The sequence below is a fragment of the Somniosus microcephalus genome, chromosome 1 (assembly GCF_052327205.1).
Source record: "Somniosus microcephalus isolate GS21.2 chromosome 1, FLI_Smic_1.0, whole genome shotgun sequence".
Classification (NCBI taxonomy): domain Eukaryota; kingdom Metazoa; phylum Chordata; class Chondrichthyes; order Squaliformes; family Somniosidae; genus Somniosus; species Somniosus microcephalus.
The window spans coordinates 102,430,190-102,456,239 of record NC_140987.1 but is presented as its reverse complement, the minus strand read 5'-3'; the positions used below and the strand labels follow the sequence as shown (position 1 = coordinate 102,456,239).

The 26,050-nt window shown below is 44.8% G+C and overlaps 1 protein-coding gene across 1 annotated transcript in view; it reads left to right on the top strand.

Annotated features, from left to right (window-relative positions):
- Positions 1–4,962: 4,962 nt before the first annotated feature.
- The window catches only part of fbn2 (fibrillin 2), a 487,109-nt gene continuing 466,021 nt past the window's right edge, over positions 4,963–26,050 (top strand). The window contains exons 1-5 of the mRNA XM_085984430.1: positions 4,963–5,464; positions 6,576–6,658; positions 13,251–13,349; positions 13,734–13,829; positions 20,360–20,455. Of these exons, the coding sequence (XP_085840556.1) occupies positions 5,283–5,464; positions 6,576–6,658; positions 13,251–13,349; positions 13,734–13,829; positions 20,360–20,455 (556 nt within the window). The 5' untranslated portion in view covers positions 4,963–5,282. The remainder of the gene's footprint in view (positions 5,465–6,575; positions 6,659–13,250; positions 13,350–13,733; positions 13,830–20,359; positions 20,456–26,050) is intronic.

The following is a 26,050-nucleotide window of genomic DNA, read 5'->3' as shown; positions in this document are numbered from 1 at the left end:
CTCCTGACCAGAGAGAGTTTAACACATGCCTGGTTACACACATATGGAGAGCTCCTCTCTTAATAGTTTACTTAAACATGTAACGGAGAAGAAAAATTTGCATTTATATAATGACATTCACAACCTCAGAACGTTCCAAAGAGCATGGGTGACAGCATCTGCACTGTTTAAACATTTAAATTAACTCCAGACAGGTTTCAAGAGTGTCTAGAAAGTACAAAGGATGCCCTGGGCAATGTTTAAATTTGGTTTCATGTAATTACTGGAGTTGTACTCCTTGTGGTCAAATCTATCTGATGTGAGATTGTGTCTTCCATGGAGCCTCAAACTGCTCCTCTTCAGTCAGGTTGGGTCCCAACTCCAGATCTATAATAAAACTTTATCGGCATTGCGAAATGGAAACTGTTTTGAAAAGGCACTGAAGTTACAAGTGAATGCATCCTAGAAAGAGTTATATGATCAACACTGGATTTTCAATGGAGTTGCATATTTTCACAAATTAGTCAAAACTATTTTCCTGTGGGTGGTTTGGGGTTTTAAGAAGAGTGCACAACCTGCAGGTTTATTCAGTGACTAAGCAACTTATCTACACTTTGATAAACAGTAATGCTAACAAGAACAATAATCGTCCAGCTGGGTGGGACTGCACTTGCCTGGTCCCATTCTTACCTATCTAATCGTAACCAGAGAATCACATGCAACGGCTTCTCCTTCCGCTCCTGCATCATTACCTCTGGTGTCCCCCAAGGATCTATCCTTGGCCTCCTCCTATTTCTCATCTACATGTTGCCCCTTGGCGACATCATCCGAAAACACAGCGTCAGTTTCCACATGTACGCTGACGTCACCCAGCTCTACCTCACTACTTCTTCTCTCGACCCCTCCACGGTGTCTAAATTGTCAGACTGCTTGTCCGACGTACAGTTCTGGATGAACAAAAATGTTCTCCAATTAAATATTGGGAAAACCAAAGCCATTTTTTTCGGTCCCCGCCACAAACTCCATTCCCTAGTCACTGACTCCATCCATCTCCCTAACATCTGTCTGACCCTGAAATGAGCTTCCGATCACATATCCGCAGCATAACAAAGACTGCCTACTTCCACCTCCGTAACATTGCCCGTTTCTGCCTTTGCCTCAGCTCATCCGCTGTTGAAACCCTCATCCATGCCTTTGTTACCTCTAGACTTGACTATTCCAATGCACTCCTGGCTGGCCTCCCACATTCCACCCCACGTAAGCTAGCGGTCATCCAAAACTCGGCTGCCCGTATCCTAACTCGCACCAAGTCCCATTCGCCCATCACACCTGTGCTCGCTGACCTACATTGGCTCCTGGTTAAGCAGTGGCTTGATTTCAAAATTCTCATCCTTGTTTTCAAATCCCTCCATGGCCTCGCCCCTTCCTATCTCTGTAATCTTCTTCAGCCCCACAGCCCCCCTGAGATATCTGTGCTCCTCTAATTCTGCCCTCTTGAGGATCCCTGATTATAATCGTTCAACCTTTGGTGGCCGTGTCTTCTGTTGCCTAGGCCCTAAGCTCTGGAATTCCCTGCCTAAACCTGTCTGCCATACTACCTCTCTTTCCTCCTTTAAGACGCTCCTTAAAACTTACCTCTTTGACCAAGCTTTTGGTCACTTGCCCTAATTGCTCCTTATGTGGATCGGTGTCAATTTTTTTGTCTTAAAATATTCCTGTGCAGCGCCATGGAACGTTTTACTAAGTTAAAGGCACTATATAAATACAAGTTGTTGTTGTTGTTGTTATAATGTGGATTGCAATGTTAGGTGTCACATTGAACAGTTGTTTTTCAGACTGGAGGAAGGTATACAGTGGTGTTCCACAGGGGTCGGTTCTAGGACCACTGCTTTTCTTGATATATATTAATGACTTGGACGTGGGTGTACCAGGCACAATTTCAAAATTTGCGGATGACACAAAACTTGGAAGCATAGTGAACAGTGAGGATGAGAGTGATAGACTTCAGGAAGACATAGACAGACTAGTGAAATGTGTGGACAGGTGGCAGATGAAATTTAACACAGAAAAGTGTGAAACGATACATTTTGGTTGAAGGAATGAGGCAAGGACATAGAAACTAAATGGTACAATCCTGAAGCGGTTAAAAAAGCATACGGGAGCCTGGGCTTCATGAATAGAGGCAGGGTACAAAAGTGTGGAAATTATGATGAACCTGTATAAAACACTGGTTCGGCCCCAACTGGAGTACTGTGTCCAATTCTGGGCACCACACTTTAAGAAAGATGTGAAGGCCTTAGAGAGGGTGCTGAAAAGATTTATAGATACATAGATACATAGAAGATAGGAGCAGGAGTAGGCCATTCGGCCCTTCGTGCCTGCTCCGCCATTCGATGAGATCATGGCTGATCCTTTAATTCAGTATCCCGTCCCCGCCTTCTCTCCGTAACCCTTAACCCCTTTTGCCCGTAGAAATATATCTAATTCCCTCTTAAATATATTTAATGAGCTGGCGTACACTGCCCTCTGTGGCAATGAGTTCCACAGGTTCACCACTCTCTGAGTGAAGAAATTCCCCCTCATCTCTGTCCTAAATGGTTTAGCCCTTATCCTTAAATTATGTCCTCTAGTTCTGTTCTCACCCGCCAAGGGAAACATTCCTTCTGCATCCAGTCTGTCTAGACCTGTCAGAATTTTATACACTTCTATGAGGTCCCCTCTCAATCTTCTAAACTCCAGTGTGTACATCCCTAAACTACATAGTCTCTCCTCATAGGTCATTCCCGCCATTCCTGGTATCAGCCTGGTGAATCGCCGCTGCACCCCCTCCATGGCAAGAACATCCTTCCTCAGATGAGGCGACCAAAACTGTACACAGTACTCAAGGTGTGGTCTCACCAGTGCCCTGTACAGCTGCAGCAAGGTATCCCTGTTCCTGTATTCTAACCCTTTTGCTATGAAGGCCAGCATACCGTTTGCCTTCTTGACCGCCTGTTGCACCTGCATGCTCGCCTTCAGTGACTGGTGTACAAGAACACCCAGGTCTCTCTGTACTTCCCCCTCTCCCAATCTATTGCCATTTAAATAATAATTTGCCCTCCCGTTCCTGCACCCAAGGTGGATAACTTCGCACTTGTCCACATTATAGTGCATCTGCCATTTATCCGCCCAATCGCCCAGTCTGTCCAAATCGCTCTGGAGCTTCCTGGTCTCTTCCTCTGAGCCCACCCCCCCTCCTAGTTTAGTGTCGTCTGCAAATTTGGAAATGCTGCATCCGACTCCCTGATCCAGGTCATTAATGTAAATTGTGAACAGCTGGGGGCCCAGGACAGATCCCTGTGGTACCCCACTTGTTACTGCCTGCCATTCAGAAAATGAGCCGTTTATTCCAACTCTCTGTTTTCTATCTGACAGCCAGTTCCCTATCCACGCCAAAACTTTCCCCTTTATCCCATGAGCCTCAATTTTCCATGCTAATCTTTTATGTGGGACCTTATCGAAGGCCTTTTGGAAGTCCAGGTACACCACATCTACTGGCTCTCCCCCATCTATTCTACCAGTTACTCCCTCAAAAAATTCCAATAGATTAGTCAAGCACGATTTACCCTTTGTAAATCCATGTTGACTCTGTCCTATCCTGTCCCCATTTGCTAAGTGCTCCGCTATTTCATCCATTATGAGAATGATTCCAGGAATGAGGGACTTCAGTTACATTGATAGACTGGAGAAGCTGGGGTTGTTCTCCTTGGAGCAGAGAAGATTGAGAGGAGATTTGATAGAGGTGTTCAAAATCATGAGGGTTCTAGACAGAATAGAGAGAAACTGTTCCCATTGGCAGAAGGGTCAAGAACCAGAGGACACAGATTTAAGGAGATTGGCAAAAGAACCAAAGGCAACATAAGAAAAACTTTTTTACTCAGCGAGTGGTTAGGATCTGGAATGCACTGCCTGAAAGGGTGGTGGAGGCAGATTCAATCACAGCTTTCAAAAGGGAGTTGGATACCTATCTGAAGGAAAGAAATTTGCAGGGCTACGGGGAAAGGGCGGGGAGTGGGACTAGCTGAAGTGCTCTTGCAGAGAGCTGGTGCGGGCTCGACGGGCCAAATGGCCTTCTTCCGTGCTGTAACCATTCTGTGATTCTATGATTATTGACAAATGTTTGCAAATGTGACAAATCATGATCGCTGTGGATGATTTGTTTAGTTTCTTCAAAATGTATATTAGCGGAGCTCCCGTGGGGTTGCTCAAAATGAGCCGTAGGATAGAGTAGAAGTTTGTGAGAGAGATGTGCTGAGAGAAAGTGAAGTAAGGGGACGTTGGTAAAGTGTTTTTTTTGACTGTACCTTGGAAATTGGAAACAATTCCTAAAATGCTGAGATTTTGCGAGCTGAGAACAGGGTGGATTCCGTGAGCCGTCGAACCCAGCGGGGGAGTGACGGTTGCCAGGGCGAGCACTTGGGTGCAGGAGGGGTGGGGGGTGACAGGGGTGCAGCCCTGAGGGCCACCGGGGGGGTGCAGCCCATGACTTTCTGCCCAGCAAAATTAATTGGCAGCAAGTCACTGGCTGTGCGACCGCGAAACCCGGGAAGCGGCGTCGGTTGCTCGGAGTGCCGGATGACCCCCTTCAAAGTGGCCACTGCCAAGACTTTTAACTAAAACAGATAAAAGTAGAGATACAACTTTAGGTTTATTTCTCCGATCCTTTAAGATCACTTCACTAAAATAGAAAGTGGAAAAACAAGATAAGGAAAAGGCGACATTCGATTGCTCTCCCGTTTCGTTTGCACCACCCAGTGGAGCGAATGAAGTGTCTGCGGCGGGCGAGGTAACCAAGGGCGCTGCTCGCCTCTTGAGCTAAGTCCTCCCCTAAACCCACGTGCTTGCTCGGCTCCCCATTGACAGCAGCCAGTGAAAAGCCCCTGGTCGCCCCGCAGCCTCTCAGTCTCAGCTCGCCTGACTGGCGGCTTTTTGCAAAGATCCTGCTCACGCTTTAGATCTCTTAAACAGGACACCTTTTTTTTCAGCCTTTACATTCATGCATTCCCCCCCCTCCCCTACCCAGATGGTTCTTAGTTTCTTGGGTCCTCCGCTTGCTTTCCGACGATAAAACAAAGTTTTAAAACTTTTTGCAAACTTTTTAAAAAAAAATCATACGTTTACCAGATTTTTTTAGGGAGAACTGAGAGGTGCTCGAGTTATAAAGTGATCGCTAATCTGATCAACAGACTGTGACGTTATTCTTTTTAAAACAAACCTTGATCTGGAAATCCTTCATAAAGCCAAGGAGCGAGTGTGTTCCCAGGATGGGGATACAGTGCTGTTGGAAATTTCTGCTGGGATGTATAGCAATAGCAGGCATCGCGGTGGAAAAAGTGACGGGACAGCAATATCCAAGAGACTTTGAAGCACAAAGATTCAATCCAAATGAAATGAGGGACGCAGCCAACAGAGTGAGGAGAAGAGGACAGCAGGATATGCTCAGAGGGTATACACATGATTTTTTTTAAAGCAAAAAATACATAGGATTGAATATTTGTAATTTTGTTCAAAGCATAGGTAGGGACTGGAATATTAACGTAATGTACTGTGGCTATTGTGTTTTAGTGTTAAAGTAGTCTTCCCGTTGAACTGTCACCCACTTAAATTTTACAGTAAATGAGCATGGAGTGCATTCTTAGACATTTCCCGATTTGTATACATAAATTCCCGTTAGTCTGTGTTTATGTGTAACAGTGATCATCTGCACGTACAGTCAGATTTTATCAAAAGGCAAAATAAAAAAGGGAAAGCTGCAAATACACAGAGCAGTCATCATCTTTACAGGGTATGATGTTTTGGGCGCATATCCTTCAAAAATGAGAATCATTTTGATCTTGTTAGGAGACTGTTCCGCAGCCTTATAAACCAGAGTTAAACGTTAATCGGCTAAATCGCTTTATTGCTGTCTTCAAAACTCTGAAGTGAATGATGTTGGTACTTGTAGAGTAAGTATTATCCTTGAGCCCACAGAACATATCCTTTAGGAACTTTCAGAATGAAATAATTATGTCCCTTACTATGAGAAAAATAGTCAGTCATTTATATGGGAAATCTCTGGGGTGTACATACAATACAGAATGGGTCCCAAAATGTTTACAGACATGGAAGACTGCAATCATTCTGAAGAAAGTAGGCACACTGTTTATTTCAAAAAGATTCAAGAAACGCATATCCCTTCCGAGGAAAACTGGGCGAGCAAAATTATTAGTTTTAAAAATTGATGAGTTAACGTTTTCTACTTAGAATTCTTAGATTTATGGAAGGATAGCAGAAACCAGAAAAGTTTATGGCTTTCCTTTCTGCCTTCAAAAAGTAGCCTATACTTCGTTACATTCATCTGCATATTATTTGTGTCATAGAAGGTCATTTTGGAAAAATCGGTAACTTTATCTTTATGTATATGAAACATAAATTGGTTTTTCATACATTTTCTCTGTCGTTTATAATTAAGCTAGAAGTTGGTTTGTGCCTTTACTTAATCTGTAACTAACTATTTTTCCTTTGCAAGTGTTGTGTTTAAAGTGTTATGGTTTTGATTTTCAATGTATGCATCACAGGCCAAATGTCTGTGGATCTCGATTTCACTCCTACTGCTGCCCGGGATGGAAAACGTTACCTGGTGGAAACCAGTGCATTGTCCGTAAGTGCTGTTATTCCTAATCATGTGATTTTACATTTTATGCAGTGGGATGTGATATTATATGATGCAATGTAATATTTGAACATATGGCAATGTTTAAATAAAATATCATGATACAGCTTGTATGAAAAAAAACATCTGGACGTAATAAATGCAAAAGAGTTATGAGAAATATGTTCATATATTATCTTTGTTATCATAAGGCTTTAATTTTTTAAGCCATTATTTTCACTACAGAGCTTACATTTCATTTTTGGTGCAGATGGCAAATTATTATTTGTGGCTGTAACAGCCACAAGCAAATTTTCTCTTTCATTACCAAAGTGAAATGGAATCAAAGGGAGACCAGAATCCCAAACTGAAATTTGAGCACCAGGATGCTGAGACATCAGTTTGGGAATCACATTAGCCAAACTATGCTAGTGTTTGGAATGCTGACAGACAGAAGTGCATATCAATTAACATAGCTAGGTAGTCTGGTGGTGCTGTAATGCAACCTTGTTTCCATCTGCTTAACAACAATTAAACAATAAAATGCAGCTTCATTATTACAGATTCTGTTATTAAATCTCTCAATCGAAGAGATGTTTTCCTCAGTTGGAGCTCGAGGAGATTAAAATTAAATACAATGAGCTCCTGATCACAGCTGAACATGTTTTCCCAGTCATCATACATTTGTATTAACTCTTATAGCACTGCTGCTGAAATAATTCATATTGGTGAGGCATCATTCCAGGGCTCACCAATTCAACACATTGTTAGGTGTGCAAAATCAGCTGCCAGCATTCGCCGAAGTAAGCTTTGCACAAGGATCTCGCGATCCCTTTGTCGAGAACTTCGGGTTTTCCGACATTCAGTTCAAATCAACGGAGGTTAGTGGGGATCCTCTTGTGCGAGCTGCTGTGACATCAACATGCTGTCTAAGCAGTCAATCAAAATGCAAAATCCTCACACAGACAGCGAACAAGGAAGTGAGTAAGCTCTTAAAATTACAACCTTTTAAAAATGTTAGAGAGCGCAAAGCAAAGATTGGGGCTCCCACATGGGGAAAAGGCAAACCTGAAATAAAGATGAAAAAACTTTTTTTTAAATGTAAACAGATTTTTTGAAAATTTTTGTAAAATTTTAAATTTTTATTAAAATGGACAAATTTCACTGCACAAAATTATAATTATTTTTTCTTTGTTTAGTAGTCAATATGCTGTTAAAACCCCAGGTACACCTAATCCCTTTGGGTCGAACATTTAGTGGGGAATTTAACAGCGTACTTATTGCGGAAGAGCCGAAGTTTACGTCAGTTTCCCTGATTTGGGTGATTACACTGATTGCCGGCTCTGTGGGGGCGGGCACGGCGCTGCCTGTGTCGGAGCTGTGAATGACAGACTACAAAGTCAGGATTTCCGCATGCGCCTGCACATGTGCCAAATGCCGAGGTTGTGCTCAGTTTCAAAGGCAGAATGATGGCGAACACTTCCAGTTCACCGTCAACCCGACCGCAAATTCTGGGCCAACAGGTATCATAGATTTAGCCTAATTGCTGCTGTGATTTGGCCGGGTCAAACTTCAATGTTTTAGGGATCGGTTAGATGAAAAATTACCTTTGAAACCAGTTTCCAGCCAATTAGAGACTAATATTTAATGATGTGAGTTCCATTTCCAGAATGGGCAATAGGCCATGGAAAGCACAGGGCAAAAGTTGAGTACAATAATTAAATATAAATAATCTGACAGAAAGTTACTGCAAAGATTAGAAAGAATGTAAAATTGAAGTAAAAATAGTAAAGAGACAGAGAAAGGGGAACAAGGTGAGTGGGGGAAGGGAAGACAAGGAGAGCAGAAATAAACATTCTTTTTCTCCTGTCCCTTCCTGAAGTCATTGGCTCAGGGTAGGGTATGGATCTATGGGTGCTAGCAACTCTTCTATACCTTGCCCAACTGGCCAATTTTGATGTATGAAAAACTGGGCAAGTATCCTAGAAATCTGTATCTGACACCATTGCGAGAGCACAATCACCGCAAGAACTACAGCGCTTCAAGGAGAAGACCCATCACCACCTTTTCATGGCAACTAAGGCTGGGCAATAAATGTGGCCTTGCCAGTATAATCCACGTTCCGAGAGCAAATATAAATATATATATTTTAAAATGTAGGCTATTTGACCAAAGAGAGTAGCACAGCCAATCCAGATTCTTTATTCACCCGACATCCATATGTGTCCACTTTCCAGCAGAAGTCACTGGAAGTAAGTCGGAGCAAGGATCCTGGTTGATACTTTTCTATCCCAGGAAAATCATCCCAATTGTACCTTTTGAACTGTTGCCCCAGCGACTCAGCACAGGCTGTGCTTCGAGTTTGGGAGCTTCTGGTCAATATGTCTTGGGCACCATCAAGCTGTGCCTTTATCGACGGAGTTATTGAAAGAAGTAAACTTTTAAAAGCTTTTTATTTTTAATTTAAAGTGTATATACTACCGGGTAGATATTTCTGAGCCCTCGCATGAATAACTGGCTAGCACATTGAGAACAGATTTCCTTGTATCTGTCAGCACGCTAAGGGTTAATAAGTTTGGACTGTATGTAGCATATAATGATGCTTCACATAATATGTGGCCATTAAAGTACCAAAACTTTACATTTGAAAAAAAAATCACTTTTATTTTTATAAAATGCTTTGAAGTAACTAAATTTGATATAAGCACCCAGCATGGGCAGAGGAATTAGGGGCTCTGTCAAACACTTATATTTTACATTGGCATTAGGCTGTAGATCTGGTTCAGTAAATGGGATGAAAGTGTCTGCTCTCTCTGAAGGTTGAGAGTCTCAAGTATGTTGGAAAGTCTCATTCCAGCTCCAAGTGGGCACAAGGCCACAAAACAATCTATTGGCTTGCTGCTAATTTGTCAGTGTCACTGAACAAGGTGAGAGGGTAAAATGAAAAACTCAAGTAAGTACAGTAAAGGCTGATCATGTGAGGTGGAGGATTCCAGTATGTGATCAATGCAGTGTAGGAGGACCTCTTCATTGTATATGCTTAGGAGAGGAGGTCTTCATTTTAAGTTTATTTTCAATTTTCTTGGATTTTTTTCAGCTTTTACATTAAAAAAAATTAAATCCAGGTAAAAATCAGGAATTAGCAATGTTTTATCCTGAAAAGGTTGATGAGCACATACAAAAATATTATCTGGCCCCACTGATATCCAATTCCTATTAGATTGTTTTTAAAGTTATTTAATATACATGTTGCATAAGTTAAATTTTGTTCACATACTAAAGTCTCAAGTATAACAATAGCCATATATTATTAGTATGTATTTAAAGATATTAAATTATTAAACAATACTTTAAAAAAAACTTTTTGGTATATTAATCACCTGTTGTGCACACAAAAACCCTGAAACTGAGGATAATAAACAATCTAGCATGAAGATATGTCACTCATCAATAATTTTTTCCTCTGCCATTAGTACTCGCCTGCCTTGTGCTGTGTGTTATGTCAAAAATTGGATTGTGCTAGAATGTTCTCATAAATTTGTAAATGCCCAAGCACTCAAACAGCCCAATGGAGTAGATTTTTTATTTGTTCTCAGGGTGTGGGTGATGTTGGCACTGTATTTAATGCACCGAGAAGGTGGTGGTGGGGAGGTATCGCTCCTGGTGACCTTCTAGCTCTGTAGTTTCTTTTTGCTGATTTTCTCCTTTCTGTCCTTGAAGATGCTGGGTCTTATTAGAGTACAGTTTTATGATTGCTGGCATCCTTATGGTATTTAATCTAAGTGGCTACTTTTCATATATGTGGCTAGCCAGTCAACAAGCTATTCAGCTGGGAGGGCATCAAAGGCATGCTCAATCCTGTCCTCATTTGCTATCCATATTGTTTACAGCTGGATAGTGATCCAAAACTGGAAACCTTGTTGATTTTTTCTCCTCTCTATCTGAGGCCAAGTGCTGGCCTGCCAACATCAACTAACTAAAGAGAAAACCAGAAATCAAACATGGGACATTCTGGTATAGGTGGCTTAGCACTACACCACGAGGCCATTGGGAGAGCTTTGCAAACCTGGGTTTAAATTTAATGCATAAAAAATATAAATGGTTTGAAACTAATTGGAATCATAGAAATTGATGGCCTCCTTCTGTTCCGTAAATTTCTATGATTCTATGATTCTAATTAGTTTCAAACCATTTATTAGACAATGGCCGGGAAATTCCTTCAGGCTGCTCTTGTTTCATTGGTGTTACTTCACCAGAAGTGTGGCGAAAACCCTGTTTTCATACATAAATGGGATTTCCGCTGCACTTCCAGTGAAGTAACACCAGTAGAGTGGGAGCAGCTCTGAGGAATTTCCCGGCCAATGAGTCAATAAAAGAAAAAACTTCAGAATTTCTGGGGGGCAGGGGGCATTTCTTGATTGTCTACCGTAACTTTGGCAGTAGATCTGCTGAAACCCTGGAGAAACGGCATAAACACGGTGTTTACGCAGTTTCTTTGGCGTTTCTGGGGATCCTCTGCCAAAGTTACAGCAGGCGATTGGGAGACCCATTTGGAAATTCAACCCCATATTGTTTTTCACATCCTGAGAACATCCCAAAACTTCACAGCAAATGAATTGCTTTTGAAATATAGTCACTGGTGTTATATAGGCAAATGCGGCAGCCAGTTTGCACAGAGCTAGACCCCACATACAGCAAATGAGATAACTGACCAGTCAATTTATTTTGGTTGAGGGACATATGTTGGCCAGGACATTGGCAGAGCTCCCTACTCTTTTTGAATGCTGGTATTTTTTTAATATATCTAAATAACTAAACAGATAAGGCCTTGATTTTACATCTCATCCAAAAGACAGCACCTCCAACAATCCTTCACCACTACACTGAAGTATCAGCCTAGATTATGTATTCAAGTCATGGAGTGGGGCTTGGACTCACAACTTTTTGACTCAGAGGTGAGAGTGCTAGCAGTCCACAGCTATCCCTATTTACTTGTTCTGTTTTGTTCTAAGATCCTGGGGTTCAGAGAGCAGAGAAGTCAATGTAAGGGAGGCTATGGTTACAAATTGGTATACTGGCTCTGTGAACTAGGAGGGCTCAGTGTTATCACCATGCGCCAAAAATACTTAATCCTCTAATATTGCTACTTTCTCCTTGATGAGCACAGCAAAATGAACTCAATGTTGCTAGAATCAGAGCCACCAGCCAATGACATATATCAGAAAACGACCATGTTATTAACATATTGTTTTCACAAATATATATCAAATGAAAAAACCTTGATCAATTCTGATGTACTTCATTCAGTAAAATGTTGCAAGGATTTAACTTGATATTGGCCCGGATTTTGTGGCCAGTGGCAAACGAACAGCTAGGTTCGTTACACTTAAACTTCCCCGCAGACTTTCTCTGGGTATTTGCACTGGAAGTAGCGGTTATTAGAAATCAAATACAGTTCGGCGCCCTCTACAGGGGATCTGGGACCTGTGTGAACAGGGCAAGCAGCTGTGTATCTCCTTAACCAATCAGACTGAAGAATCTTTAATGAGGAATGCAGAGTCTAAATAAGGAAGTGTAAGTTAGAATATTTAATTCAATTCCAAATCATGTACAGAAAGTGAAATAAAGAGAGGGGAGGAAAAATGGGATTCAAAGAGGGAGATAAGAGACAGAAAGAAAAAGTAAAAGAAAAATTATTTAAATAGTTTTTAAATTTAAAAGATCTCCAACAATAATTAAAATTTGAAGGAATGAGACTCCACACTCCAACAAGGGGCAGCACGGTGGCATAGTGGTTAGCACTGTTGCCTCACAGCGCCAGGGACCTGGGTTCGAATCTGGCCTCGGGTGACTGTCTGTGTGGAGTTTGCACATTCTCCCCGTGTTTGCGTGGGTTTTCTCCGGGTGCTCCGGTTTCCTCCCACAGTCCAAAGATGTGCGGGTTAGGTTGATTGGCTATGATAAAAAAAATTGACCCTTAGTGTTAGGGGGATTAAATACGTGGGGTTACGGGGATAGGGTGGGATATGTGTTGGTGTAGGGGTTACGGGGATCGGGTGGGATATGTGTCGGTGCAGGCTCGATAGGCCGAAATGGCCTCTATCTGTACTGTGAGGTTTCTGTGATTCTGTGATTCTGTGACTTGTAAAAGTTAATTTTCAGTGCCAGAGAGGTTGTTCGGCAATAATTAAGACTTACCACACCATTAAAAAGTCACTTACACTTGAATGGACAAATCCTAACTTTTTCTGCCATGTATAGTGGGTAACTAGTGGGTAAGTATTGCAACTTCACGCTGTTCCATGCATTTGAATGCTGAGTCTCTATGCGAGATACTGGTGTAGTGCAACTTTCGGAGGAGCAGGGCAACTTGAACAACTTCCTGATTTCCATGTTTAACTGCGCATGTGCAGACGGCGGAAGTTGCTGTCCGATTTACTCCTTAATAACGGTGAACACTGATAGCCTCACCATTATTTCTAGCGCAAAATCCGGGCCAATATATAATCAGACCCAGCAAAAATTCACTGTAATCTCATAAATCTCTCACTTGAGAATGAAACTTATTTGATCATATTTATCTACTGCTTCTCACCTGCAGCTATTTGTCGAAACACCTGTGGTGATGGATTCTGTTCACGTCCCAACATGTGTACCTGCTCCAATGGACAAATCTCGCCCAACTGTGGGACTAAATCTCGTAGGTTTCTAAGCATATTCTTTTACCAACTTAGAAGTCTTGTTACCTGCATGTAGTACTGTAGTAGCCGAGTGATACTTTAGATTATGTAGCTCAGCAACACACACAAAAGATTTAAGAAATATGATGTGCTATGCAGTATTTATGTAACAATGCTATTGTATTAAATAAAGGGATTGATGATTAAAGCTTTTCTATAATTCACTTAATCGTAAGAAACTGTACTGGCTTGGTCTGTATTGTAGGAGAATCGGCCTGATTTTTTCATAAAAATTTACATTGAAAGAATCATAATCAGTGGCACATATACCATGCTATGATTATAACCATCATTTCCACTGTGGTACTTGTGGGAGATTAATGGTAAATGAATACCTTTTATAGCTCAACAGTGCAATATCAGATGCATGAATGGAGGGAATTGTGCAGAAGACCATTGCCAGTGCCAGAAAGGATACACAGGAACGCACTGTGGACAACGTAAGTAGATTTTACTGATGGATATGTGATATAAGTCACAGTTCAACAACAAGATTAGAATGCATCACTGCAGTTCAGTGCTAAGAAGGTTTTGACATCAAATTCCACATTCAAATTTAATCAGTTTTAATCTGTGGACACATTTTTTGCTGTCATTAGCTCTTTTATAAATGCTATTATGGAAAATAAATGTGTTACTCAATAAACTGTGGGGTAAGAATTCCTCCGGTCACTATTTGTAACAATGTTGTAAATGTGTTTATGAAGCCTGTCCTGTTCAGCATTTGCAAAAAAAAAATTCTTAGAGAATTTGTTTCCGATTTTATTAGAAATACCAAACAATGTTGCTGCACTAAGTAATCATAAGAATTCTTACCCTTTTATTTATTCTTTAATTTAATGTACTGAAAACAGGTAGTAAATTGAACCTTTAAGAATGAGCAGAACCCATTTAGCTTAAGACTTTTTTTTACACGTGGGGACTCCCTGCAAACATCTCTAATGTCTAAAATGACCATAGCAGCTACCCTAAGGAAAACAGTGGCCTTGTAGCAAATGTTTTAGTATGCAGTAATGGAAGTAAAGTGCTAGTAAACAAATAGAGAAATCTGATTTGCAAAATCGAGATAACTTTTTTTTAAGGAACAGGAAAAGGCTATTAGGACCAACAATCCTCTCCCTTTATGACACCATAGGATACATTTTTTGAGTTAGTGCTCTCGGCACAGAGCTTTGTGTGGTGGAAGCATTCAATGGGAATTCAGATGCAGAGGCCAGTGAACCAGTTTCTTGGCCTGTGCAATTTTCTACCCATGAATTTCAATAGATGGAAAATTCTGGGGTGTGCAAGTCGGTTATGGTGACCGCCAATCCCAAATTCTCGGATCTGTACTTCTGTCTCATGAACCTTGCTGTTGGGAGCTCTAACTCATAAACCCTGACCTTATCTTCCTATATATACATGATGTATGTGTCCGCTATGGTTGCTGTTGTTCTTTAATTCCATAATAAAAGCCAATAAATTAATCATGTATTCACATTGAATGTCACTAAGAGTCCTAGCAATCTTCATATTTCTAAATGCATTTTCAAAAAGAGGTGAAACAATATATTAAGTTACAATATTCTAAATACAGGTGTATTTCTTTCCAGTGTCCTGAAGGTGGTGATTCGTGTTGAGTACACTTTCATTGGTGACAGTGGTCTCCATCAAAATTAAGCTTAAAAATATTTTATATACTGTACGTAGTTAATTCCTGATTTTTTTTGTCAAGATCTCACTTTTGATACACAATAGCTCCTTGAAGCTGTGTTAAAGTTGTTAAAGTTACTATTTTCAGTGGAAGCATTTTCATTTAATTAAAAGTACTTTCAAATAAAAACGTGGTACTAGCTTATGGCTGAATTTGGGGTATAGTGGGTTACTGAATTAATTCTATGGCCTAGAAATTCGGTTGGTTGCGCCAGCGATTAGCGCCTAAAGAGCACGAGAATTGGGCCGTTACCCAATGTTCGGGCGGGCGCAATGAAGATAGCGCCACCTCCCATATTGAGTATCCTTTTAGCGCCTGCGCTAACTCTTTGCGCGCGCCCGCGTGCGCAGGCAGATCATGACGTAATTTCAGTGTGCAACGCCTTTTTGGCGCCCCGGACTGGATATTCGGTGGCGCCCGCAACCTTTCCACCTGGCGCTATTAGTGACAGTTGGATGGAACGTTCCCAGGCCCTTCTCGGAGTCGGGGGGCACTATTTAAAGGGGATAGCTCTAGTATAAAAGCTGCAGCCACTTGGCCTGTTCATTCTGATCGTTGCTGGAGAGAGTTGCTGACCTTCTGTTGCACAGTAATTTTCTGATTTAGCCTTCGGAGACTTGGGACCTGCAGCCCTGTCCGGAGCAGTTGGAGCGCTAGACTTAACTGTGTCTTGCCCGTCTGGCATAGCAATGGGAGCTGCTTTGGAGGGGAACGTCCTCATGGCCGGACATTTGGCAGGGGCACAGAGACGGCGGGAGAGAGGGCCGGGATTGGCCAGAAGGAGGAGGGGCAATGGAGGTCGCCCAATCCGACGATACGCTGAGAGTGTTTTCAGGCAGCAGGTGTCATACGTTACCATGTCGGAGGAGCAGTGTCTGTGAAGGCTCAGATTCGGTAAGGAGGTTGTGACTGAGCTGTGCCACCTGCTTGCTGAAGATCTGCAGCCACGTCTACAGTGCAGGACCTCTCTGTCGGAGGCCGTCAAAGTGACTGTTGCCCTCAACTTTTACGCCAGCGGATCCTTTCAGTCAGCCACTGGGGACATCGCGAATATATCACAATTTGCAGTGCATTGTTGCATCCGGCAAGTGACAGCTGCCCTCTATAGAAGGAGGCGTGAATTCATCACCTTCCCTGTGACCTAGGAGAAGCAGGGGGAGCGCGCGCAGGGCTTCGCTGCTATTGCGGACTTCCCCATGGTGCAGGGGGCCATTGATTGCACACATGTGGCTTTGCAGGCACCATTACAGAATCCTGAGGAGTTCCGCAACCGCAAGGGGTTCCACTCCCTCAATGTCCAGCTGGTCTGTGACCACCGGCAGATGATCATGGCAGTCAACGCACAATTCCCTGGGAGCAGCCACGATGCGTTCATCCTGCGGCAGACCTCAGTTTCTGACCTTTTTGAGGGCCCGGCTCACCCACGAGGCTGGCTTCTTGGCGACAAGGGCTATTCTCTCTGCCCATGGCTCATGACCCCACTCCGTTTGCCCGCCACCCCGGTAGAAGAGCTTTACAACAGCAGCCATCAGGCGACCAGGAACATTGTGGAGCACACTATTGGTGTGCTCAAACAGCGTTTCCGCTGTCTAGACCATTCAGGGGGAGCCCTGCAGTACTCGCCGGAGCAAGTGGGTCGCATTGTCGTCGTCTGCTGCATGCTCCACAACTTGGCCATTCGACGAACCCAGCCAATGCCAGCCGACCCTCAAGGTCCAGCAGAGCAGGCGGACGAGGAGGAGGAGGAGGAGGAGGAAGAGCAGGCGGACGAGGAGGAGGAGGAGGAGCATGCGGACGAGGAGGAGGAGGAAGATGGAAGGGCTCCTGAAACTGGAAGGGCCGTCCGTCAGAGGCTCATAAGGACTCGGTTCTAGGCCCCTCTGACGGAATGATGGGTGTCATTCGTACCGCGCACTTCGGCTCGCACAAAGCCTATGAAGGCCACCATGATTGTAAATAGTTCGGAGTACCATTGTAAATTAAAAAAAAATCTTTATTGTCAAAAAAGTGCTTTCTTCCAGCATTACAACGTCATGTCAACAGAAACCATAACTAACAAAATAACAGATAACTCTCTGGCAAAGCCGCGAAACTAAACAAGCCATCACAAACAATCACAACAGGTGAGGGCGTCCTTGAATTTGGAGAAAGATACGTCTCAGCACCTCCCTCTGCTGCTGGCCCCTTGATGGAGACCGACTTCTCTTTCGCGGTCGGCCCCTTCCCTCCCTGCAGCTCCTACGTAATTGAACCCCAGTGGCCTGCTGAGTGTCTGGAAGCGCAGAAGCCCCTGAGGGACGGCCTGGACGACCTCTGGGCTTGGAGGGTGCGGAGGCTGGCTGCTTGATCTGGGCATGGCTGGAAGCAGTGTGCACTGCAGGTGGTGGCAGCTGCACTGCAGACGTTCCAGCGGTGGCATGAGCAATGCTCACCTGCCGAGAGAGGACACCTGCACCATGGTTGGATGACACACTGGCTCTCTGAGGGGACCGGTTCGGATCATCCGCCACAATCGACTGCTCCACTGATTCATGGCCTCCTGTGGTACTGGAAGGGCCCGGGGTGATCCTGGCTGATGCAGATAGGGTGGCAGCAGTGAGAGTTCACGTTGCCTCAATCTGGGTGTGGACGAGGCCAGCAAGTGACTGCGTGGCAGCAGTGAGGACCTGTGTGGCAGGTGCCAGTGCTTCGGAGAAGCCCTGGACAGTTCTTTCCATTGCTTCGGACAAGGCCGGAGCAGTCTGTTCCACTGCCTCGGACAAGCCCTGGACAGACCTTTCCAGGGATTGTTCGAAGCTCTGAACAGTCCTTTCCATAGCGGCCTCGAAGCCCTGGACAGTCCTCTCCATTGCTGCCCCGAAGCCCTGGACAGTCCTCTCCATTGCTGCCCCAAAGTCCAGCACACTCTTTGCCAGTGTGTCGATCGACTGAGGCATCCTCCCCAGTGTGCCTGAGCCGGGCCTGGGTGCTCATTTCGGCAAGGCTACGCACCTCCTCTGCACTCTGTGCAGCAGTCATTGTGCCCTGCCTTGCCCTCCGGGGAGCCGGTCCCCGAACTTGACTACCCCCCTCGCGTTGCTGCAGGCCGCTTGTTCCGGCAACTGGCTCCTCATCAGAGCCCCCCACCCTCCCCTCCAGGGAACTACTATCCCCAGTCTGCAGATGTGTAGGCTCCCTTGAGGCTGGAACGGATGGTCCGGCTTCCTCCTGATCCTCGCCTCCGGAGGCACTGGCACTGGCAGCTTCAGGGCCCGGCTCCCGAGCTGGTGATGCAGCATCTGAAAGCAGGGAGGTGGAAGAGTGGCTTTAGCAAAAGGACAGCTTGGCAGCAAGGGATGCCAGATTGTGGCAAGGCTATGACATGGGTCCACAGTGAGAAAGCATGCTGGCGGGGGGAACAAGTGGAAGGGGACAGTTGTAAAAGGTGAGAACCTTACCATCGCTGTCGACAATGGGGTCGGCATCTGCAGTGGTAACAGGACCACTCAGACGTCCTCCAAGAATCTGGTGCACTCTCTCCTCGAGATCCGTGAGAGTGACCACTTGTGGAGGTCGTCCACCAGTTCGAAGCTGGTCTTTGCGAATCTGCGCCAGCTTGGACTGCAGGGGAAAGGAGGGGAAGTTATGTTACATGATGCCCTGACTGATCATCTCATGCCCCCCATGGTGCAAGAGCCCTTACATGATGCCCTGAGTGAGCATCTCATGCCCCCCATGGTGCAAGAGCCCTTACATGATGCCCTGAGTCAAATGTGGATGTGTGTGCCCAGAAAGGGCCATCGGTGCTTGCTGGCAGATGGCCATTGGGGCACAGCCTACCCTGTAGCCATAAAGACAGGTGCAAATGAAGGGATGCAGAAGTTTGCAGAAACAACACTCACCCTGACGACCCGAGTGAGGTCGTTGAATTTCTTTCTGCATTGGACAGGGCTCCTGGTCACCATGTTGCTGGAGTTGACCCTCTGGCATACATCCCTCCAAGCTCGTCGGTAGTCCTTATGATTCGGCCTCCTGCCATTGTCTGGGTACAGAACATCTCGATGGCGCTCCACTGCGGCCACCAATCGCTCCAGAGCCTCATTGCTGAAGCGCTCTGCTCTCTGTCTCACCTTCTCCATTTGGTCCAAGTTTTTAGCGCCAGAGAAGGGCCTGCACCGATTCTGAGGCCTACAAGGCGCTGAGTGTGGAAGCTGAGGCTGACTGATCCACCCCTTTAAGAGCCGGCCGGCGCCTGGAAGTCTTGTGGTTATCGGTAATTGAGAGCACCTGCGCTGCGCCCGTCCGCGCTGATATTGGGTTGCGCCGGAAGTTTAGCGCCTTAGGAGTCCCGTGCAACGCCTGAATTCGCACCTCAATCACCTTTGGGGGCGATGCAACCCAATATCGCGCCAGGCGGCGATAAGTTGCGTCTGGCTATAAACTTTGCGCAGCGCCAGTTCTAACGCCTCAAGCGGGGCTATACCCAATTCCTAGGCCTATAACTTCCATAGCCCACTTATGACTCCATCACTAAATCGCTATGGGGTTTTCCTCAATTTGTGGAATAAAGGGTCGACCCCCCTTTTCCTGTAATGTACTTTCATATTTGTCATTCATGCCCATAAAGTTTCCTTCAGTCAGGAGAGCACTGTAATTTACTCTGGAGATTTCACCTTGCCTACTGCCAATGTCATTCTGTGCTTACCTGCTAGAAAGTGTGTTTATAGTGGGACACGGATGGCTGAGTCAGACATTCACTGTAAGGAATATTTGTAGAGATATGTGAAGAATGTACCAGACTAGCATAAGAGTGGTGAAAGTTCCTGTTGGAAAGTTTCATCTTGCGCTTTCTTAGAACTGAAAACTGGAAAATATACGTCCCCTTTGCAGCACTTGTGCTGTGGTTTTATATTGGCTCAGTTTGATTTCAACTTTACGTACCCTGACAAATGTTCCTCAAACTACGTGCCAGTCCCTTGTTAGGCACCAACATTACATTTATAGTCGATCCATTAATGGAGGTTCATTTACCCTTGTATATCATACACATTGTACAGTATGGTTCTTCAATAAAATAGCATGCTAAGGAAATTAACTTTAGTGTGATAGTTTCTGTGAAGAACTTTCAAGTAAATTAGTTGCAGGTGGACATCTGTGGAAACCATTGAGGCATTTTCCCAAATATTCCCTTGTGGTGCCAAGCATTTCATTGAGCACAGTTCTGTGTTCTCTGCTAGTATTTAGAAACTTGAATGTACAGATACTAGTAAACCACTGTCTTTTCTCTTTGTGTTACAGCTGTCTGTGAAAATGGTTGCCAAAATGGTGGTCGTTGTATTGGACCTAATCGTTGTGCCTGTGTGTATGGATTTACTGGTCCCCAGTGCGAGAGAGGTAAGAACAAGTCTTCTTTGACTTCTGCAGACAGATTCAGTGAATTCAATAACTGTTTGAGCAGTGTTTGAAAGTTATATCGATTATCTGAGATGAAGCATAGATGAGGAAATATGAGAAGAGACACATTGTTGAACACTCCAAGAGCATATTGGCACTTGCTTCCAGTTGCAAAATCTTGTAACTATTAACTAATGAGCTACTTAGAAGTATACAATAAATTATTGGATGTACTTAGCATGCGAAAACAGATGCCAAGTACTACTTGCCAGCATTGTTCCGTTTTCTGCAAATTACAAGAAAGCATTAGAGTTGGTATTGGAATGTAGTCAATTTAAGGCAAGCTTTTCTGGTAGAAACCAATATTTGAGTAAGTGAGTGCATCATTTGTGATTTAACCATGATTAATGCTGCAACTTGAATTGCATGATATGTTAGCTTTGATCGCTTACTAGTAATATGTACTGCAATCTGTCCTCAACTCTGTTAGTGCTGGTTTTCCTGGGAGTGATATTTTTGTATTTATTGGTGTTTTAAAAAAATGTAAATGTATTTGGAAAACCATCCAGGTCCAACTCTGACCAAGCCTAATTGTAAATTAAAAATGCTTACAGAATATATGCAAGAGTTGAGTGTTTGACTGGATAGATAGATGATAAATTACATGGCTGCGGGGGGGGGGGGGGGGGGTTAATAAGTGTCTAGTCATGGTGCTCCACTCATCATGAATGTTGTTAAGTCTGTGTGTTATATTGAGAATTACTACACAGACCACAAGAGTAAACTTTAACAGGTCTTTACTAGTTGAAGGTCAGGGCGGAACTGCCCAATAAATCATTACACAGCACTTATATACCGGTGTGGTCACCACCGGTATTACAGTATACAGCAGCCAAGATAAAGTAGTGCAACCCTTAAAATAGTTCACTTAAAGGTGGAACGGTTACATACACTACAATCCTCCCTTTTTAGGTTAACAGTATATCTTCCCATTAAACATAACATCATAACATATATACACAACTTAATGTAAAAACAGTTCACAGATTCAGTCTCTCTGGAGGCTTCCTGACTCGGTCCGGATAACGCCTCGGTTGTGTGGTAGTTTTCGGTGGTGTAGTAGTTTCTTTTGGCAAGGTCGATTCGGCTTGAATGTCAGTGTCTGGTTCATCTGGTTCCAGTATCACCGGATCGGGGGTAGATACTATGGGTATCTCTGCTTCATCATTAGGCGTATAGAGTTGTGATGTAAGTTGTCCCTTTTCGGATGACGCTATGATCTGGTCAGCATGGTGCTTTATTATGCTTTCACCAATGTCCACGGTATACATCAGCGGTCCTAGTCGTGTGCAAATAGTTCCAGGCTGCCATTTCTCGGTACGGTAGTCCCGGGCCAAAACTTGTTGACCTATCTGGAAGGTTCTAGTTGGCCTTTCATTCATGCCTTGAAATTGCCGGTTCTCTACGTCCCTTCTGATGTTTGGCTTGATCAAATCCAGCCGGCATCTTAGTCTTCTATTGCAAAACATCATGGCGGGAGTTTGGTTTGTGACCGCATGTGTTGCATTCCTGTACGCCAACAAGAAGTTATCTACCTTATGTTGTAGATTTATGTCTTCATTACCCATGGCCTTTATGGCCTTCTTGAAGGTCTGGACAAACCTTTCAGCTAATCCATTGGTGGCGGGATGGTATGGGGCGGACGTGTAGTGCTTAACCCCATTGTTTTTTAAGAACTTCCTGAATTCTTCAGACACAAATTGCGGTCCATTATCAGAACAGATCTGTTCCGGCAGGCCATTCCTGGCAAATATGGTCCTTAATACTGTGATGGTTTTTTCCGTGGTGGTGGAGGACATCGTTATCACCTCCGGCCACTTGGAGTGTGCATCCACCGCGATTAAGAACATTGAGTCCATAAATGGACCAGCAAAGTCGATATGTACCCTTTGCCATGGAGATGAGGGCCACTCCCATGGATGCAGAGGAGCTTGTGGTGGAGCGTTTTGGACCTTCTGGCATCCTAAACAGTTCTTGGTCATTTCTTCGATGTCTCCATCGATACCTGGCCACCACACGAACGCTCTGGCTAGGTTCTTCATTTTCACTCCACCCAGATGCCCCTCGTGAAGCTCTTTTAGCACTTTTTGCTGGAGTTTGGGTGGAATCACCACTCTGGATCCACACATCAAAGTTCCTCGGCACACTGACAGCTGTTCTCTTCTTTGCGAAAATGCTGGCAACAGTGGTTCGCCATGTGCTGGCCATCCCTTCACCGTTAAATCGTAGACTCGTGAGAGAGTCGGGTCATTTCTTGTTTCCTTTTCGATCGTAGAATTTGTTACTGGTAGACATTCCACTATGGTTGAGTGGAACATCTCCACTGGGTCCACTGTAGGCGCCTCTTCTACCGTTGGCAACGGTAGGCGTGATAAACCGTCAGCATTCCCATGCTGTTTTGATCCTTTGTATTCTATGTTATACTGGTGTGCCCCTAGGAAAAGGGACCACCTCTGTAGCCTTTGCGCTGTCATAGTGGAAACGCCCTTTTTAGGGTTGAATATGGATACCAACGGCTGGTGGTCTGTCAGCAGTGTAAACTTCTGGCCCTGCAGGTAATGATGAAACTTCTTTACTCCCCACACCAGGCTGAGAGCCTCCCTATCTATCTGAGCATAGTTGCGCTCAGCGGAGGTCAATGATCTGGATGCAAATGCGACTGGCCTTTCCGAGCCATTTGGCAACTTGTGTGAGAGTACTGCTCCAATACCATAAGGAGAAGCATCACAAGCTAAACAAATAGGTAGCGTTGGGTTGAAGTGAGCCAACACTTCCTCTGAGGTGATCAATGTCTTGCTTTTGTGAAAGGCCTTCTTATAGTCCTCGCTCCACTTCCATGGTACTTCTTTCTGCAAAAGAGCATTCAGCGGGTGCAGCACCGTGGATAGATTTGGCAGAAACTTATGGTAATAGTTAATCAACCCTAGGAACGATCTCAACTGGGATACATTTTCCGGAGCGGGAGCCTTCACAACCGCTTCGATCTTGTCAGGTGACTTGTGCAGCCCCTCCTGGTCAATGACATGACCACAGTACGAGATCCGTTCCTGAAAGAACTCACATTTCTGGCGATTAACTCGAAGGCCATATTCCTTCAACCTGGTGAGCACCAGTTTCAAATTTGCAAGGTGTTCCTCATCGTCATCTCCTGTAATCAGGATATCGTCCAAGTAACATTGAGTGCTTGGAATTCCCTGTAATACCTGCTCCATGGCCCGCTGCCAAATTGCCGGAGCCGAAGCCACTCCAAAAACCAGTCTATTATATCGATACAAGCCTCTGTGCGTGCTGATTGTGAGATACTGGCGCGACTCTTCCTCAACTTCCATCTGTAAATACGCTTGCGCCAGGTCTATCTTGGTGAAGCGTTTCCCGCCAGACAATGAAGCAAAGATATCCTCAATCCGCGGAAGCGGATATTGCACCGTGTGAAGCACCGGGTTAACTGTGATCTTGAAGTCTCCACAGATGCGGACCTTCCCCGGTTCCCCTGGCTTGTTACTCGATGAACGCTTCATGACGGGAACAATGGGCGTGGCCCACTCACTCCAGTCCACCTTAGACAGTACTCCTGAACGTTCCAGCCCTTCCAGCTCAGCTTCCACAGCAGGTCGTATCGCATACGGTACCGGTCTGGCTTTGAAAAATTTTGGGTTTGCATGTTCTGCAATCTTGATTTTTGCCTTAATTCCTCTCAGTGTTCCCAGTCCCTGTTGGAACACCTCTTTAGCCTCATCCAATATTCTGGACAATCGTTCAGGTTTGACATCTTTTTTTCCGGAATCTACCGTTATTGCATTTAGGGAGTGCCAGTCCATATTTATTTTCCTGATCCACTCCCGTCCCAGAAGTGGTGGACCTCCCTCAGGTAGTACATATAAGTCCATTCCTTGGTGTTCTTTGCCCTTGTGTATCACCTTGACTTTTATCTTTCCGATGGGGTATACTTTTTGCCCCGTGTATGTCTGCAATATTATCTCCGTATCCCGTAGGGGAATATGTTTGAATAACTTTTAGTAATCTTGCTTATTCATGACCGTCAATGCCGATCCGGTGTCCAATTCCATCTTCATTTGGACTCCTGCTATCTGCAATGTGACCCAGATAGTTTGTCGGTCAGCTTCCTTACTCACGTTGTGAATTCTCAGACTACCCAGTTCCTTGCTGTTGGAGTCTGAATCCGAATTCTGTTCATCCGAACTCTTCTCAGCCACCTTATGTACCTTTCTGCACTTTTCCTGTGGTGACTTTTTGTTGCTGGTCTTCTTTCCTGACCGGCATACTTTAGCTATGTGGCCAAGCTTGCCACATTTTCTACATTCCTGGTTTTTAAACCGGCATTGGTTCTGATCGTGTGTTGTCTTCCCACAACGATAACATTTCATTGTACCCGAAGCCATTTGATCTACGCTGAGTACCGCTGCCTTCAGCTGCATTTCCGCGGTGCCTCTCGCTGCGGCTTCGTGCGATGCTGCAATAGTGACAGCCTTATCAAGTGTAAGATCATTCTCTTCAAGCAACCGCTTTTGTGTTCCTTCTTTCGACAATCCACACACGAATTTGTCTCTCAGTGCCTCTGTCAGGCTTTCCCCAAACTGACAGTATTTCGCTAGCTTGCGCAGTTCAATTAAATACTCCGCGTTGCTTTCCTCTTTCAGTTGCGTTCTCGCATAAAATTTAAATCGTTCCGCTAACATCAGCGGTGTGGGGTTCAAATGATTCTTCAGGACAGCAACAATATTAGCGAAAGTCTGATCTGCCGGTTTAGCTGGTGATAGAAGATGCTTCAATAGCCCGTATGTCTTCGCACCCATTGAGTTTAGTAAGGTTAGTGCTTTCTCTTCATCTGATATTTTATTTGCCTTACAATATATCTCTATGCGTTCTACATACGTGGCCCAATCTTCAACATCGGGATCGAAATCGTTGATGTTACCACGCTTAGGCATCCTCGCGATCTTCTTGAGAAACAAAAGAATTTTTTTTTTTTTCTTTTTACAAAATGGCGGTTTCCCACGCTTGTCTTCTTCCCCCGCCTCCGAAAATGGCGGCTTCCCGCGTTTGCCTTTCTCCCCCGCTGGCTGTAATGGCGATTGCCGATTTGCTGCGTTCGCCCTCCCCCAGCGGTTTTCAAATCGTGCCTCCCAGCCCCTCTTGCAGTCCGGTCCTTTCCCCCCCCGGCTGCGGCTGAGTTCTCCGCGGTTTTCTTTATTTTCTCCCGCGCCTTACGCTGACCTGGTCGCTGCGCCTCGCGGCCTCGGTAGCTGCCCGGCCTTTTTCACCGGTCGCGGTCGAGCTCTCTCTCAACGCTGTTGCGTCTTCCAGCCCGCTATTTTCTCCCGCGCCTTACGCTGTCCCGGTCGCTGCGCCTCGCGGCCTCGGTAGCTGCCCGGCCTTTTTCACCGGTCGCGGTCGAGCTCTCTCTCGACGCTGTTGCGTCTCCCAGCCCGCTTGTAGCCTGGTCTCTCACACCGGCTGCCTTTGCTATCACCGCGGCTTCCGTGCCTTACGCTGCCCCCGTCTCAGCGCCTCTGG